Source organism: Talpa occidentalis, unplaced genomic scaffold (genome assembly GCF_014898055.3).
Source record: "Talpa occidentalis isolate TD23 unplaced genomic scaffold, MPIMG_talOcc4v2.1 talOcc4.16, whole genome shotgun sequence".
NCBI lineage: Eukaryota > Metazoa > Chordata > Mammalia > Eulipotyphla > Talpidae > Talpa > Talpa occidentalis.
The window spans coordinates 66,760,713-66,780,032 of record NW_023601653.1 but is presented as its reverse complement, the minus strand read 5'-3'; the positions used below and the strand labels follow the sequence as shown (position 1 = coordinate 66,780,032).

The 19,320-nt window shown below is 34.4% G+C and overlaps 1 protein-coding gene across 1 annotated transcript in view; it reads left to right on the top strand.

The window, feature by feature from the left end:
• Positions 1-8,168: 8,168 nt before the first annotated feature.
• LOC129146024 (secretory phospholipase A2 receptor-like) overlaps positions 8,169-19,320 on the top strand; it is a 47,699-nt gene continuing 36,547 nt past the window's right edge. Inside the window, exons 1-6 of the mRNA XM_054696775.1 lie at positions 8,169-8,184; positions 8,460-8,552; positions 8,692-8,754; positions 9,722-9,873; positions 10,568-10,671; positions 11,263-11,379. Coding sequence (XP_054552750.1) covers positions 8,178-8,184; positions 8,460-8,552; positions 8,692-8,754; positions 9,722-9,873; positions 10,568-10,671; positions 11,263-11,379 — 536 coding nt within the window. The 5' untranslated portion in view covers positions 8,169-8,177. The remainder of the gene's footprint in view (positions 8,185-8,459; positions 8,553-8,691; positions 8,755-9,721; positions 9,874-10,567; positions 10,672-11,262; positions 11,380-19,320) is intronic.

Here is a 19,320-nt window from a genome sequence, read left to right as displayed (position 1 = left end):
GATTTTATCAACAGCTACTGGCAACAAACTTTGGTGGTTGACGCTGCGCTGTGAGGCTGTCCACAGCCTCTGCAGCATGAGCTAGATGCCCGGTTGGCCGGCGAGAATCCCACATGGTGCAGCAGACCTCTCCTGCCTTGCCCACTGCTCCCCTCAGTGGTGTATTTCAGTCAGTCTGCCTGTTCTGTTCCCTGCTCTGTCTCTGGTGAATCCTCTCGCCCTCTCGCATCTGGCCTGTGCCCGGATTCTTATATGTATAAATAAATAAATCTTAAAAAAACCTAAAAAACAAAATTTTACAATGTAAGGGTTTTGTCTAAAGGTCAAGAAAGAGGCTCAGTACCATTTGGGTGATAGTAAAAAAAAAAAAAACCTGAGCTTTAGAGGTCAAGTGACCAACTTGTCACCTTGGTGTGTCAGATAAGTTTGAGAACCCAAGGTGCACACACAGTTCACCCGAGAGAGACTCATTGGACTTGAGAAGTGCATGATATGGTCAGGGTACATCAGACCAGCTCCAAGATGAGGTTCTTGCTTCAGTCCAGGTGATGGGCTTATTAGTGAGAAGAGATGTACAGTAAGGGCTGACATTACAATTTTTGATACAAGACATGTTTTCTCCTTAGCTTTATATTCCTTGCCCTAGCAAACACAACTGGAGAATGCCAATTTTCATCCAAAATATATGTTACCAACTACGTCACCATTATATGGATGTTTTTCTTTCTGTGCAGACATCTCACTTTATAAAATAGCTATAAAGATATGTCAAGGATGAGAAAGATCTAAACTGACACATTGTTCTCTATCTTTCTCTGAAACAGAATTGACTGTCCCATTGGTTTTAATATTTATCTGTTTGTATTTCTTGATGGAAAGCAATTCTCTTGGTGCTTTTAACTTCATGAAAAAAGGAAACTTTCTTGTGTCTGTCTCTGTTCAATATCCCTGATTGAAATTGTAACATCCCCTTAATATTGCAATTGTAAAATGTTAGCATATTTGTTAAACAATGTAGTATCCTAAATTTGTAATATAATCTCAACTATAATTGATAACAGAGATCAAGTATAAATAATGTGTTGAAAAGGTACTGAAAATCAGCCTGTCAGCCAATGACAAATACTGCCTCATTTGTTTGGTGCTACAAGTGATCACCTCTATCCCTCAGAAGGGCAGGGGAAAACCTGCAAGCATCAATCCTGGTAAACTCTCAGAAAAGTTATTTGGGGAACTGAATGAACTTTAGAAGTTGGCTACTGGATTTATAATAACGTCAGGAGCTTTAACACTGGGACAAGGTTGTTCAGAGTCAGGCAAAATTGGAGTCATTTCCTAGAACATGCATGTTTTGGATCTTTACATTAAGGAAAAGTATTGCATTGAGCAGAGTTTCTGGTCTATTATAAAATTCTACATCAGTAAAATAGTGAAAGTCAAAATTCTTCACTGGGATTATAAAACATACACATTTAGTATAATAGAGGCTGTAACGTATGCTCAGTAATATTAAAATTCTCTTCTAAAGGACTAAATTATTAACATGAAATCTGGTAAACAAAGGAAAGGATTTAAATCATTTATCTTGTCTTTTCTTTAGCAAACAACTTCAGTGACAAAATAAATGTTGTTAATGTTTTTTCTAAAATATGAAAAAATGTGATGATAGTTACATGATTTTACATGTGATAAAATTTCTTAAACTGTAAGCATACATGTATACACTCAAGCAAATTAATGTATGTAAAACTGGTGAAATCTGAGTATACTAATATCAAATAGCATTGTGCTCCAGTTATGTAAAATATTTCTGTTGGAGAAATCGAATACATGATGCAAGGGAGCTCCCTATATGGTATTTTGGTTTTACTTTCTACAGTCTATTTTGACATCAAAATAAAGAGTGAAAGAAAAAATGGGAAGATGACAGAGACAGTGTGTTTACTCTGTGATAATGGTTCAACTTTATGCTTCAATTATTTTTCAATATGGGTCAAATATTTTATTTAAAAGGGTTAGAAGAAAGGACATGATTGTCGAATTTTTATTTATTTATTTATTTTATTATTTTTTAAAAAAGATTTATTTATTTTATACAAGAACCGGGGTACAGGCCAGATATGGGGGGAGGTGAGAGGATTCACCAGAGACAGAGTGGGGAACAGAATAGGCAGACCGACTGAAATGCACTGCTGAGGGGAGCAGCAGGAGAGACAGGAGAGGTCTGCTGCGCCATGTGGAATCCTCACCCGCCAGCTGGTATTGAACTGGTGTTACAGGGGCTGCAGGCAGTTTCACAGCGCAGCGCTCAACCGCCTGCACCACCAGGAAAGGTCCGAATTTTTTTTTTTTTTTAGGCTTTTGTATACATATGTCTGTTACATGTTTCTCACTTTCTTATTCCAAGTGCTATTTATCTTGCAAGATCATGCTAAAATTTCAGTTTTATGATGAGGTCTTTTTTCATTTCTTCCAAACATGTCCTTCCTTTCTCTGTGACGCTGTTCTGGTCCTGAGTGAATTGGAAGGAAAGTCATCTTTACTAATGAAGCAAAAATGTCCATGCAGAACTAGAATATCTGTGGTTAAAACTTTCAGGGTATTTCAGCTGTGGAGTAGAGATAAATCAACATACTTTCAGAAGAGGAAGTGATTGTTTCCTTTGGGAGACATTGAAAAGCACTTTAAAATGAATGTAAACATTTGTTTTATTCCCACTTTTAACCTTAAATTTTATTGAGGTAATATTAGTTTGCAACACTGTGTATGCTGGGTGAGTACAGTTTAACACATTTTATATACCAAATACATTTTATCACCAAAACCACCAAAGATTTCTAATAATTGGACTGCCCATTCAATTGACCCCTCCACCTAAACCTCCTACCCCCAAACTCCTGTCCCTCTGGAAACACCATGGTGTTGTCAGGGTCTAACGTTTTATTTTTATATTATTTATTTATGTATTTATATTTTATTTTAATTATTTTTTTAACATGGCTGGTTTTTATTTACAAACAGAGAAAATGTCTGCTTAACTCCACCCTTAGGTCCTCGCCACTTCCCTTTGGGGATCCTGGGATTTGTAGATCCTGGTGTCTTGATGGAGTGGGGGTGGCATCCACAAAGCCTGTATGGAATTAGCTTCACTTTTTGGCATCATTTCCATGGTGTTGAAGATCAAATGTATGGATGCTGGGGTACAGTCTCAGATGAAAATTTTTCTCAGGGTTCCCACTGGAAAGCTTGCAAAATTGTATAGTACAGAAATTGTTTCTGGAGAAAATAGGGAGTAAAGCTCTCAACAGATTCCTGTTGATGGAACTGTTGAGAGTAAAAATTTCCTACAAAGAACTGAATAGACCTGGAAATACACCTGATTTTTACTAAGTTTTCTTTGACAAAATACTGGTAATTTTTTTTTTTTTTGTATTTTGTTCTGAATCCGCGAAGTTTTCCTGTTTTGAGTGACCAGGACCTGCAGCAGTGTTGTATATTTTTTTCCAGCAAAGCTAACTTGTGTTCACATTTTCTCTCCCCTTGATACCAACATAGCATGAAAATAGTGGTAGTAATTTTTTTACTACTTATTTCAGAGTCTATTTTTGCATAACTTCCATAGGGATTTTGTCTGCTTAAACTAAAGCAATTGGACATGAGTTTCATTGTGTGGCTTTGAGTGGAATCTTTCAGGAAGTTGAAGCAGAGCTGGACCAAGAAGAGGAGAACCTGTGGCTTTGTTGGTAGGTTCCAGAGACGCCCAAGAGAGGTGGGGAAGCTGCCTCCATGGACAGGACTGGACAACCCGGAAAAAGAAAAAGCCCTCGTATCCCCGAGAAGAGGAAGCTCAGGTGGAGGCTGATGAGATCAACTTTGTTCTTGAAGCCTATGTGGACAGGATGTCAAGAGTTTGCTCTGATCCTTTATGGAGTATTCCAACAAAGCAGCTAAAATTGCTATTCAGTTATTCTGCCCTGTGATTTTATGCAAAAATAGGTAATATGGTTTAAAAGTAGATTTGGATTGCAAACTTTTGCTACGCTGTTGAAACAATTTGGGATCATGTTTGAGAGAAAACTGTGTTTGCATAAGTTGAATCAATTTTAATATTTTTCCTGTGATTTGATATCTCTTCTGTTTTGTTTTGGCTAATGCCTCCAGATTTTTTTTTTTCTGGCTTGGACTAATAAACTATTTCCCAGAATGGAGGACTTTTGCTTTCCACAGTGGACAATACCTGGAGAGACTGGTTTGCTTTCCAGTGAATGTAAACATTTAATATGACCGCTAGATATTGAAGTTTTGAACACATGTAATTCTTTCTAGTGCTCTAGACTCACACTAGAACAAGTTTTATGTAAAATGAAAATATAGAAATTTTATAAAATTCAAGTTTTTAGGAAATATATATATAGCATTTAGGAAAATTTATAATAAAATAGATCAATAATAATTATATCGGTGTAGATACCCATGTTCCTGCAAAAATGTATCAAATTGTGAATATATGTCTAATATATATGTATTCAGTGCTCTTACCCTGTGACACTGCACTTAAGAAGCTTAATAAGTTCATATTTTATTCCTTAGGTGACTAGAGAGAAATAAAAACATTATAATCTAATATTGATTTGAACATAGAGTAAAATGTCATCCATTGTTTTATTTAACAGCTACTTGGAGCTCCATGAATCTAGTAATTTTAAACATCTTTATCATTTGTTTTAAAATGATGTAGTTTTTTTTTTTTCCTGAACTATCAAATGGAACTGTCTTAGAGGTCTAAATATCTAAAATAGTCCCATCCTTTTAAGAAAGAAGATTCTGTTGTGACTTCATTCGACCTGCCCTGACACTCCAGCTACAGGAAAAGCCAGAGCTTTCCCACAGTGTTTCACTAGATTCAGGTGTCAGGAGGTGGGATCTTTAATAACTTAGGAAGGAAAACTGCTCATCACATCTCTGTTCTCAACTTTCCTTACAGGAATGCAGGTGAGGGTGATTTACATTCTATAAATGAATGGCCAAAAAAAAAAAGTTGAAAAAATATAAAAAAATGAATCACAGTATAATTTTCTTATTAAAAGAGAAAAAAATCATTTTAGAGTGCAAGATTCGATGGCTACATTTGACGGCAGGTATTTAGTTTACAAATCTAAGGTGACCTGAGTTGCAGGAGCAAAAGTGAATACATGAATCTTTGTGTCTCTGAGCTGCAGGGTTGGAATTCATTTTGTTAATTGACTCTCTTTATAGCAGGGCTTTATAAACTTCCTCCCAGCATTTGACAGGGTCACATTTACTCAACACCTGGTGATGGAGGTGCTATTTTCCTTTCTATAATGTGTTAAGTGTCTGAGCGTTTTTGTGGGTGTTTTTTCTCTGCGTTTAACCTTAGATATGACGTCAGTCATCCACATTTCATAGTGAAGTCAAGCTCCGGATGTGAAATGTGAGAGAAAGAAAGAAAACAGAATAATAATTATTCTTCTCCATCCAGTTTACCCCACTTGGCCCAAGGGATGAAAGTGTCTGTGTGTCCATACAGATGTGATGTGAGTGTGCACACACACACACACACACACTCTCTCTCTCTCTCTCTCCCTCCCCTTTTTTCACATTATCATCATCAGTCTCACAATGTAGGGAAAGGGGATGGTTTAAAATGAAAGCCTTTATATTTAAAGAAACTTTCCACTTCACAGTTTTCTTAGGGAGAATTCAAGTCCATTCTGACAAAAAAGGAACCACTTACATTGAAACACCTCAGCATCATTTCTCACCTCCCTAATCTTATTGTAAAAGGTATTATATAAATTTTAAACCAAAATATTATTTTTTATATAATTTAAGTCTCTGCTTGAAGCATAAATATAAAAAAAATTATAAAACACCTGATTTGAATGTATTTTATAAACCAATTTGAGCCTCTCATTTTGAAGTCATGGATCACAGTGATTGCTTCCAGATTTTGCCAAAAGAAAACTTACTGCACCTGAGAGGAGAGAGCATGCACTGTACAAAAAGGAAGAATGATGTAATATATGTATATATAATAAAATTATAAGAAAGAAGTAATTCCCTCTTCATTAATAGAAATAAGGCAAAAAGTATCATTAAAAATAAAATGATGTGGGGACTAGACTCCGGACTTTTTTTTCTTTGATGTTCTTGCTCCTACTACAGGAGCTTTTGCTCTTTTTTCACTGATCAACCCAGAGAGAACACCTTTCCTAAATGTCATTTGTTTCATATGTTATAAAACTCTTAATGATAAAGTCACTAACATTTCTTAGTAAACTTGGGCTGGTGATTTTATTTTGATCCTAATTGTATGTTACAAGCACTAAGAATACAGATAGGCTGCACATGATTTGGTTTCACATTTTCACCAAACAATGTGCGCATGTAAAGAAAACTTCATTTCTTTCTTAAGGTATTAGGACAATATGTGTCAAACTAAAATGATTTTATTTTTCAATAAGGTGAGAATTAGGAGTAGCAACACTATTTATATGATGATAGATGCAGATTGCAAAATGCTATCTTTCAAAATATGTAAGTGTGTTATATGAATTAGTCTTTTGGGGGATTTATGCTATTTGCTCAAAAGTCTATTTTGTTTCCAAAGCTAAACTTGCATATTCATTAAAAATTCACAGTATAAAAGAGGTTGGCAGTAAAATCAATGATTCTTCTTCTGTTTGTTCTTTGCTACTTTACTAAGGAGCTACTGATACTATTCCTGATTTCTATATTTATTGTTTTTTGCTGTAAAGGTATAAAGAGGTGTTATTATTTTCCGGCCCAGGATGAAATCTTGGAAGTCCTTTATCTCAGGAATTCAAGGTTCCAAAATCTTTTTCACCTCATCATTTGGTCCATCAGATTATTTAATTAGCTTAGTATTATTATTATTGATCTGTCTTCCTGTATGAACTATAGCCACTTTCAAAGCCCTGAAGGGAAGGGAACACTGGGGAGACAACTGTTGAAGGAAGGTTTGAAGGTCAGTGTGAATGAAACACTGAGTGTTGGCTCAGGCCAGCTGAGGCTGTGCTAGAGCACATGTCTGTGTCTGTGTGTGTGTGCATGGAGCAATAGCGGGAGATCACAGTGTTTATAAATTGTTTTATCCCTTACGTCCCCAGTTGAGTTACAGAGACAGGGATCACAGCACAGAATAAGACATGGAAATGCCAAACACTCTGTGCTAAGAAAATGAAAATTCACAAAATATACAAATGTGGAGAAAGGCTTGATTTAAAATTAACTGCATGAGTTCATGGAGATTTACTACCAAGTTTCAAGTTAAGTCTTTTTGACAATTTTCATAGTTTTTCATGTCTTTGGTTTTTCACCAATAATGAGTTTATTTATATATCTTCATTATTAAGTCAGTTTCAGAAATAAATCTAAACTATGTTTAAGTGCTTTAACCATGTAAGAAATGACTGTTTCTTATTAAATAAGGAAATTTTTATGATGTGGAACTTTATTACACTAATTACGTATTTAGATTTCCCTATGTTTCTCCTGTTACCCAAATATTTTTTTAAGACTTATTTATTGATGCATACAAGAACTGGGGTACAGGCCAGAGGTGTAGGAGTGAGAGGATTCACCATGGACAGAGTGGGGAGCAGAACAGGCAGATAGACAGAAATACACTGCTGAGGGGAGCAGCGGGTTAGACAGGAGAGGTTTCCTGTGCCCTGTGGGTAGCTCCATGGCTGGCCAGGGCTCACACTTGTGCTGCAGAGGCTGGAGATAGCTTCTCTGTGCAGTACTTAACTACTTGCATCACCAGGGTGGCCCCAAAATATTTTTTAAACATTATTTTGATCTTTGGTCATTAAAAAAAAGAAACTGATGCTGAGCTTTTACCATAAACAAAGGGAGGCGTTGGCAGTTACAGTGACAGCTTCCTGTATTGTGGTGCCAGAACATTCAGATGCTCGTGATTTTGCTGCGTCTGGTTCACACTGTCCGTCCATTCTCACCAGTACATAGTTATATAAGAACATTGTTTGAATGCACAATTTCTCTTTTTCTTTTACATTTTTCCTTCACAAACTCAAGATTGCTCAGCCTCCAGATCAGTCCATGACGTGACCCGGATCTTCTGGAACAAGCACATGTGAGTCTTCCCTGCATGGAGTGGGGCATCTCTCCTCATGGCAGGTATGTGTAATACAAAATAAAAAATAATAATTGGTAAATCATATTAATGACATGCATTTGGCAAAAAGAAAGTGTGTATACTCTCACAGAAGAATAGATTTTTGTTTTCAGTTTCCTATGCATTGTCTTCATATTTCTAGTGTTTCATTGGGAAGATGATGGGGTTTCCAAACTAAAACCTTTTTTTCAATTCGCTTGTGCTAGTTTCTGTCTTTGAGATCTTCGACTCCTATGTCTTTCCTTGAAGTCATTACCCTACCTCTCTTTCTTTATAGGTTTTTGTACCACTCCATGGAGGTGGATTTCTGGGATTTTAGCAGTATTGTGTCTTATGTTGATGGCTATTTTGGGAATTGTGTTGAAAAACTGTAAGTTTTCCTGGTCAAGTTTATAAAAAGTTCAGAGCACTGATGAAATCATTTAATAAAGCTTTCATTTACTAATGTGAAGTTTTTTATTGTTTCACAAACTTGTGTCTAATAGTTAATTTCTTATCATTTCTGATAGCTTTTCATAAATTAGATATTGAACCAACACTCTCTCCAGGAACCACCCTCATATCCCAGGAAGGTAAATTCCATATTTTGTAAATTGGGGTTGGTAGAGGATGAAATATGCAGTTTCCTGTTTTTCTCACACAGAATCATGATGGAATATTGTGATCTAGTTTTGCAAGTTGATATATTAATTGCAGGATAGTCTTATTTCCTTGTCTTCCATTGTAAGAATTATTAAATTACTTGAAGATGCATCATTTGTGTATTTAAATAAGGAAAATATTAAGGTGAAATAACCTAGTTTTTCCTACATGAGCAATCATACTCAAGTAATAAATAAATAATAAGTTCTATTGTATATCCCAGCTAATTCTAATCGCCTAATTGTGTTTGCTCATAACCGATGAATTTATATCTATACCTTTGCTTCTGCATCTCCCTTGACTCAGAATGTAGTACACAAATTTCAGCAGTTCAATGCACAATTTTTAATGTATTTTACCTAGTGAGATTTCAAAGTTGTCTCAATATCATCTGTGATTATTTCTCACTTTATTTTATTCTTTTTTTCCTTCAATTTGTTTCTACTTGGGGATATAATTGAAACAGAACATTATGTACATTTAAGACTCAACAGAAAAAACTTTTTAACTACCTCTTGACCATCCAAGTTTATGTTCTGATTGATGTTCAAAGAATTTCCTCTTTTTTTTTTTAACAACAGTTTATTTAGGGACTTCTTGGGGCTGAAGTGGGCAATGAGGGGATACCTTAAGAATGGTATTACAATTATGTACTTCTAGAATTTGTAAAATGTTTCTAATTGTGTCGGATCAATTGAAATGTTTAAAATTGATGAATTTGTGCACTTACACTTGACATTATGAAGCATCAAGATAAATATTATAATGGTTGTTCAACACTGAATTTACTTTTCTAGAAAATTTTAGGAAAAAGCACAATATTTTTATAGGAGTAGAGAGTATTAAAGAATCAGAATCTCCAATATCAAGAGTTATGCTTTTTTTTTTTTTTCTTAGACTCTGACTGCTGTTCTTGCCAGGAAAGATGGATCCTGTACAGCTGCAACTGTTACTTCATTTCCAGTGAAAAAAAAACTTGGAATGAAATTCTCAGTTTCTGTGTTTCTCAGAACTCCACACTTCTTCAGATGCACAGCAGAAATGAATTGGCATGTATTCAATTCTGGTTTCCTACGTATTTTTTGACCTAGGAATGTATACTAGTTAAGTAAGCTGAATTAGATTCAGTCTTTAATCAGATAATGAAGAATTCAAAGAGAATCTAATATATGAGTATTTTTCTAAAAAACTAAATAGCTGAATCTCAGTGCTTTCATTAATTTTATAATTTATTTTGTCATTCTGTATTTTTTTCATCATTATGGGATATGCAATGAAAATGAAATGTATGATCATAAAAATTACCCAGTTCTTAAGAAAAGTGAAATGTTTCTCTAGCTGTATGCAGAATCTGTACTGAATATAGATTGAGAAGATTTTACCCACAAAATCTATTCCCTAAGCCTCTGATGTAGAGTCAAATTTGGATGTTGGATTCCTGTGAAGTAAAATTCTAACTCCCTTTATAATATACTATATAATACATAGTAATATTTTGATAAAGTCTTCATTCTGTGAAGACCTGAGATTTTTATGTTATTTTCCCCCATAGGTAGATAGGCTTGATATTTGAGGAAAAATATACTTGTGACCACTACCTAAACAAGCATTAAAAATGTTTTTATGTGTGTATGATGGAAGGGCTGAATCAATGTTGGATACTAAGTTTTTTAAAAAATATATTATTCCAAAGTAGATTTAAATTATGCTAATTGTCTTTTTTTTTTTCCTGTCTCTGAGCAGCACTTTATGAAATTCAGTAGAAAATTTTTCTGGATTGGAGCCACCTACAGTGAAAAACAACAAACCTGGGTGTGGCTGAATGGCTCTGCTCTCTCTCAAGATCTGTAAGTTTCATTGGGGGTTGGTGGGAAGGGGTGAGGAACAACTAGGGTCCAAATAAAGGGGAGTGCAATTGTATGGGGAATATAACCAAAATGATAATGCATACATTGTGCAAAAACAAAAAATGATGTAAGAATTATATAAAATAAAATATTAATCAAAAAAAAAGATCTGTAAGTTTCTATCAGTCCAGAGTTTTTCTGTTCTTTGTGAACTTATTTCATCTTTCCAGAGACAGTAGCTAAGATAGTTTCCCTAAAGTATGAGGATACAGAAAAAATTGATTCAACAGAATAATAATTTTGGTGCAATTGGAAAACCCAGTCAATTAACATGGAATTTGTGTACTTGTGGCCATGAAAGAACTTGTGAGATAGGCTTTTTTGCTTTGATGGGTGTGGGTGGAGGCACAAATGTTATATTCACTGGAACGATCCAGTGAAAATAGTGTCCATGATAACTTTTTATTTTGCTGGCTGTCAATAGGCTTAGCCTACACTCTCCTTTGAAAAGTTCTATTATTTAATAAAAACCCATCAATGAACATTCTCATTTCCATTTCCCATATGTTAATATTTTATTTTTCATTATAGATCACCATCCCATAAAATTTCAAGTTCAAAGAACTGCATAGTATACAATCCAAACCTTGGTATTCAGGATCAAACTTGCATATGGATAAACTTATATATCTGTAAGCAAGAACTTATGTAGGTGTTTCTTGGGGAAGAAGTGGACTATGAAGGTTCATCTTAAGAATGGTATTCCAATTATGTACTTCTAAAATCTGTAAAATTTTTCTAATTGTGTCTGATTGTATGTATGATTTTGACATATTTGAAATGTTTTAAAATTGATAAATTTGTGCTCTTATACTTGAAATTATAAAGCATCAAGATTAATATTGTAATGGATATTTCCATAAATGCATGTTAAACATTGAATTGAGTATGATTTATGCATATAATTTTGTACAATCTCCCTGTAGAAATTTAAATAAAACAAAGATTCACATTAAATGATATATGTCGCCATCACCAGTCTTTTGTATCCATACAAAATTTGGAAGAGACATTTTGTTTCATATTTCTTGAAATGAGGTCTTTCTGGATTTCTGTATATTTATGTTGATAATTGACAATTTTTTATTATGTGTCTTGGTGTATGACCTTTGCATTTAGATTGCTAGGTATTCTATTGTTTTCATGAAATTGTGTAGTCAGTTCTTTCTTAGTTGTTATAGGAATGGTAGGAGTCAAGTGAGCCTGTGATTGCAATGCTAAATGAACTTCACCCGCTAACATCTTTATAGACTACACACCCATCTCCAAGCCACTGAGATCAGACACTTAGGACTACAACTCCCAGCATTCCTTGAATCTGGCTTCCTTTACAGTGTCCACCAGGAACTTGGGGAGAGTTAAACAGCCATATTTGCCTTAAAACCTAAACAAATACATGCTGTCACTCTTTTGCTTTTCCAGATTTGACTTGCACCCTGGCGTCTCACCTCAGTTGATACTTTTGGTAGGAAATATCCAGTTGATCTCTCTCTCTCCCTCTCCCTTTTCCTATCCCCTTGTAAACAAAACATTTTAAAATTTATCTGTGGTTTCTGCTTTTCAGTCTCATCCCATGTCCTAAAACATAAGGGTGAAGACACATGCAGGTCATCCCCATAGCCCTGGGGTTGTCCACCTCTAACAACTTGGTGCTCAATAGTAGGGACATCATACATGGCACAGTAGAGCCCCTCCTTGTGTTGGTCATCATAAGTTCATTAGGATTGTGTGACTTGCAGTGAAATTTTTCTGTCTCTGATTTGAAGAACTTGTTTTTATTTCAGTAAATTTCTCTCTGTGTTGATCTAGAGGTGGGTTCAATCATTAGTTTAAGCAATTCTTCATACTTCTCCTTAAATATTGATGTATGTAATCTTGTCAGGTTTGGTACACAGAAGAATATTTTGGTTTTGTGGAAAGTCCTGTGGGCATATGTTGGGACTGAGTTTCAAACTTCAGTTAGGATTCAATACTTCATTTTCAAAGTCCTTGGATATTGAATTTAAAGAAGGACTTTTGATTCTTGATAAAATAACCAAGGATTTAATTCACAGATTGCAGGACATGTAATCCTTTTCTATTCTTCCTAATATTTAGCTCTTAGTTTCTCTTTTAATGTGATATAACTTTTATAATAAAGATAGTTATTTTGCAGATGGACTGAGAGTTCATGCTTATATCCGGAGATGCTTCAATATCAGTTTTTGGCTGTTGGCAAAAATAAGGACAGTGACCTAAGTAACTAAGAAGTTGTGGTCAGTTGATTACAGTTCAAAATTCCAAGTGGTACCTAGGGACAATTTAATATTTGAATGTCAGCTTGCAATTTAGAGAGTTATTTCTGTGCCTGTTTCTGTTTGATGGGACTCTGGATGAAACTTCTCATGGAGGGCCTCCCCCTTGGCGCGCTGGGCTGCGAAGCTGCCCACAGCCTCTGCAGTGCCAGTTCGATCCCTGGCCGCCAGGCGAAGGTCCCACAGGGCGCGCAGACCTCTAATGCCACGCCCGCTGTTTCTCTCAGTGTGCTTCGTCGGTCTGCCTGTTCTGCTCCCTGCTCTGGCTCTGGTAAATTCTCTCACCCTCCCACGCTTCTGACTGTACCCAGTGCTTTTATAAATAAATAAACCTTTAAAAAGAAAAAAATAAATAAACTTAAAAAAAAAATAGGGAACTTTTCATTGAGCTCTCCTGAAACCACTTTTAGGACACAAATAGCAGCTTCACCAGAGTTGAAAATAAATAAATACATACATACATACATAATAACAATACATAATACATATATATATATATACATATTTCACCAGAGTTGACATATACATATCTATGTCTCCATGTACATATGAATGTTGGGGAGCTCGTTCCTGGAGGTTTCATGGCTCCGACTGCTAAAATGAATTCTCTTTCTCCTGCTGGCTCATATTATTTGCCTTTATTTAAACACATTTTTTGCCTTTATTTAAACACATTATTACTTGAAATAATCTTTGGAAACGTACAGTTTCATTCCATTACATAAATTTGGAAATCATTTTAATATTTAAATACCCTTTTTAATTTCATAATTTTTTTACCTTTTGAACTTTGAAAATATAAATTTTAGTGAGTATTTGGAAATCTCTCTGTAAAGAAAGTAGATAGAAATTTTTTTCTACCTTTGGGTCAATCTGTTTAAACTCTTTAGCTCTGGCATTGTAATTAAAAAGAAATCTTGGATATAGATAAATGGTTTGTTTTACAAATAACTTATTTACAAAAACAGATGTGACACAAATTTGGGAACTTTCTGGTTTCTTCTGCTGTGGATTTCTACTTTCATGCCATTGGATAAAAAAGAAAAAAAATTACTTGTTTGATATCAGTATCTTTAATGTGTTAAGAGTAGTTTTGGGACTCCCTGGTGGCGCATGCCGTTGAGCACCGCACTTTGAAGCTGTTTACATCCTCTGCAGTGTGGGGTCTATGCTGGGCCACTGGCTAGAATCCCACATGGCGCGGTAGAGTGATCCTGTTTTTCCTGCTGCTCCCCTCAGTAGGGTATTTTGTCAGTCTGCCTGTTCTGTTCCCCCGCTCTCTCTCTGGTGAATCCTCTCACCCTCCCCGCGCATCTGGCCTGTACCCCGGTTCTTGTACAAAATAAATAAATCTTCAAAAAAAAGAGTAGTTTTATTACATATCTTACCTTCAATCTAAAAATTTAAAAAATCAAAGAAAACCACACAAATCCTGTTCTCTCAGTATCTCTAGAGATACAGCTGTAACAACACACAAATCATATGCAAGACATAATACATGAAAAACCTTATTTGCAATGGTGAAAAACTGAAGTGTTTGGAAATATACTTAAAAAGGCTGTTCATAATGTATATGAAAAATATGTGAAAGATTTCAGAAAGACAAAACAGTTGAAGTTAGAAAGGTAAACACATCTGTTTTTGGATAAGACCTTGCTTAAGTGAATTTGAAGTGATCCCAACAAACATCCAATGACTGATGGGACTGAACAAATTGACACTGAAGTTCATGTGAAAGACAGTCAATGGACTATGTAGACTACACAAGCTGAGCTCTGAGGAATGACTTTGTCTACTAATATTAAAACAAATTTCAAATTTCCCCATTTATAACACTTTGCTGGCTAGTAACAAAGAATACACAGACTAACAGAATAGAATGAAAAGGCCAAAAGTAGTCTCAACTACATAAAGAAACTCATACATGAAAAGACACTACTGTCAAACATGGGCTTCTTATTAGATGTTCTGTCACACATCTGTATAGTCATTTGTAAAGGTTAAAATTGGATATATTCCTCATATGTAGGAAATAACTTCAAATGGCTCATGGATCTTATAATATTAAAGGAATATGCATATATATGTGAAGAAAATTGCAATCATTACTTTCTGGAGAAAGAATTCTTAAATTATCCTAAAAAAATAAATATAATGACTGTAAAGATAGGAAGATCTGGCATAGCAGAAAACACCTAAAGCAAGGTCAAAATATGCATGAAAACTTGGAAAAATATCTTCAACATACATTACAGATAAGATGAAAGAATGATTAAAACTTGAGGGGAAAAAAATCAAAATTCTTTTTAAAAATGGTCAAATCCCTGTAGAAAGTTAATTTGAAAAGTAAAATGGCAATGAAATTCCAATTCTCATCTCTCAGTTAGGCAAACATTTATAAAGCTGATGAAGTTTGAGGAGAAAACACATTTTTATATGTTGCAGGAGGGAATGCTAATGGTACACCGTCATGGAGGGAATTTTCTTCCATCTCCTTCCTTTCCCTGCCCTCCCATGCCCACTGCTCCCTGACTCGTATTTTCTCTTCTCTTCTACTAGATTCCTTTTGCCTGGCCTCCCTGGTGGTGCAAGGGTTAAGGACACAGTGCTATCATTTTTTTTTTTTTGCTTTAGGCCAATGAGGTAACTCTTGAAAAAGGACAGCTCTTGATGTAATTGCAACTTAAATCTACATTTATGAGAAATATTTTATGAATAACAGTGCTGACATTTGTGTCCATTTAGATATCATTTTCTGTGCAATAGATATTAAGTCTTTAATGATTTTTAAAAAAATAAATATAGTGACAATACGTATGTATACACAAATATACACAAATACATATACACACACAAACATAAATACACACACATATTGACTTAATCCATATATATAACCAAAAGCTGAAATTTGGAACTGTCATATAAAAAGAATTACTAAGGCATTTGATGAAGGAAGTAAAATTTAGTACTACAGGGCACAGGTTTAATAAGTTAAAAATTAATTCTGTGTCACAAATTGATAGTCTAAAATGTATCACTATTTTGGCTATCTGCAGTGGTGAACTGGAAAAATTGAATGGTAATAGGTCATTAGCTAGCAACATATAGCATATGATTGCTGAAAACACAGGAAGAAAACATGAACACAATAATAAGCACTGAAATTGTTAGAAAAAGAATTAGAGTTCTAACGATAAAAGGTCCATGTAATATTTCATATGGACTTTATTTAAATTATAAGAAAAATTTGCTGCTATCCAATTCAAATATTGTAGAACCTCTAAAAAGAAGTGATGTCTCCAATTTATTTTGTGCAAATCACAAATATTTACCAACAATTGATAATTAGAGGGCCTCCAATTGCAAGTTGATCCATTTGTGAATGAAAATGCAAAAGAGACTATCAGAAAATCCTCTCAAAAGTTCTTTGATAAAATTTGGCAAACATATATAAAATAGTAAGAGTTAACGCCTGCCTCTTTCCAGGATATTATATACACTCTCCCAAAAGATCAGATATTTTTTTCTAAATTTCAGGTAATTATAATTTCCCAGATATTTATTCTATGTCTCAATATCTTTTTTTTTATAATTTTGAGGGAAATGAGATTGAAGGAAACTAAAGGCATATACATTTGAAGACAGAAGATTTAAATGTGTGGGATATATATATATATATATATATAGCTACAAATTATACATTTGCATATAGAACTTTCAAGATCTATACCTATAATTTATGTCTATCCTTGAAAAGAGAGTAAAATATGACTTACAGATAGGGAAAGAGGACATAGAGAAAACGACAAGAGAAAAATATTTAAAAGGAGATGATAGCAGGCAAATTAAGTGTGCGTGAGCTTAAGAAGCTATTTTGGATATTTTTAAAATTAATTTTATTATTATTTTACTGTATTTTCAATTTTTTAAGTTTTTTAAACTAGAATTGCCTGTAATGTATTAAAATTTGAGAAAATTAATACTAATGAACAGTTCAATTTACCAATGTATGTAGTTACCATTAGATTTTTGTGGAAAAATTTTATACTTATAAAATTTTATACTAATAACTAAGAAAACTAATAAAATTTTAACTAATAAAATTTTATATTAATAACTAAGAAAACAGAAGAATCTCAAAGGAACAAAATTTTATATTTGCTGTAGTGGGGAGTGAACATTCCTTTTCCAGAGGCATCTTGTCTCCATCACAATCCTCAAATCAGGAATTTCTGGCTTCTATGGATTTGATGTTTATTCCTCAAACATCACCATATGTCACTTTTACCTTAACTATCAGGTCACATGTGGTCCCCAGCTATCCACGGTACACCCACAAATGATGGCAGTCCCTTAGAAGAACTGTGCCACAGAAGGGGGTCTCCTAGTTCTTCTGAAATTTTCTCCTCTTTCCATGAGTACCCAGTAGAAATCAACATATTCTGTTGGAAAGAGAATGGACTCACCTTGCTCTACAGATAAAGGGATTCTAATCTTAAAATAACTTGCTCACCCCTCAGAGACTTTGTTAAAATTCTCCAGTGCTTCATGGCTGCCTCCTTTTCTCCTCTGATTTGAGAAGTGTAGTAGAGTCTGTGTTCTGTCACTCCATGGGCACAGGTGATGTCTCTTTAGAATTCAGTTCAACGTAGTGCTCTTGAATTGTGCTTTCTCACTCAAAATGAATAATGACTTTGCAAACTACCTTGCTTTTCCCTCTTTTAGGTGTGAGCTGTATTGCACACCTAAAAAAGAAGCTGAACTCAGGGAATTTTAGACTTGATGTCACAGGCTTATTTACTTCTTTTCTAGATCTTTCTACTTCATCTTCTTCATGGAAAGTCCTTGCAGTGATTCTGAGATCATTTGCCTGGCGCTGCTTGTGTCTGCTGGATTCTTAGCTATGAAGTGTAAGTCACTGTGTAAAATAGAAATACACTTCTTTTCTACTCATATTGAAAAATCTCTTGACAATAATGCATTTTTGATCCACTCTATTCCTTGACCATATAAAATAATCTCTATAGAGACTGAATATGATCTTACAAATAGATAGAATTGTTCAATTTAAAATATATCATGAACTTTACTGAATGCCTATCAGTTGGCATATTTGCTTTACAAGAAAAATTCCTTCTTTTTCTTTGGAAAATTATTTTATCTCACTGTGAGAAGCTTGCTCAGACTGTTACATGAATAGAATTTCTGTCTTCTGCACAATTGCTGTATGGACTTGTCATAATATAGTTTGATTCTTATGTTTATGTCAGTATTACACTGGTTTCTTCAATGCAAAACATTAATCACTTTTGTTTTTTCTACGTAAATATAATGTTTGGCAAAAAAGGATTTTTTGATTAATTTTCTCTTTGAGGTTAAAAAGGATCTTTCTCATTTCCCTTAGTGATACAGAATTCATATAATGCAAAAAAATATGCAGGCAATATCTCCTGCAACAAGGATGGAAATAAAAAAGGTAATATTAGAAATGTCTGAGTCATACTTTTATTTGTAGGAGAGATTTGAGAATTCACTTGTTATCATCTATTTTCTTGATATGTACACATGTAGCAATGTAAGCAGACAGAGTGAAATCTACTTGTGGAACCAAATATTTCTCATACAGTCAAATGTATTATTAAAAAATATAATGAATAAATACAAATTTCTAATTGGATTCTTATATGATTCTTCAAATGTACTTCATCCTGACTAGCACACAGAAAGGATATGCAGGGCTTACACATCATGGAGGGATTTTAAAGACAGAAATAGGATGGCACAAGATGATTGGCAAAAGTATAAAAAGATTGTTTCAGGCAAAGTCATTTTCCATTAGGGAAGTTAGAGGGGCCTCATCATGCACATGCCCTAAATACAAGTGATGTATTGAAATTTCACTCCATTTATTGCAAACACATCCTTTTGTGATTCTCTTTTTTTTTTTTTTTTTTTTTTTTAAATATTAAATTTTATTTTTATATTCCCCCATACAATTGCAAACGCCCCATTCTGACCCCAATCCTTCCCCTCCCGCCCCCCCACCCCCCAAAAAGTGTCTCTGGTTCATAGTTTTTTGTTGATTTTGATTTTCACTTTCTTATATTCATTTTCCTGGTCCCTTATTTAAGTTTTCTAGATTCCTGCTATGAGTGAGACCATCCGGTATTTTTCTTTTTCTTTTGGCTTATTTCGCTGAGCATGATCCCTTCCAGTGCCATCCATGTTGCTGCAAATTGCATGTGTTTATCTTTTTTGAATGCTGAGTAATATTCCATGGTATATATGTACC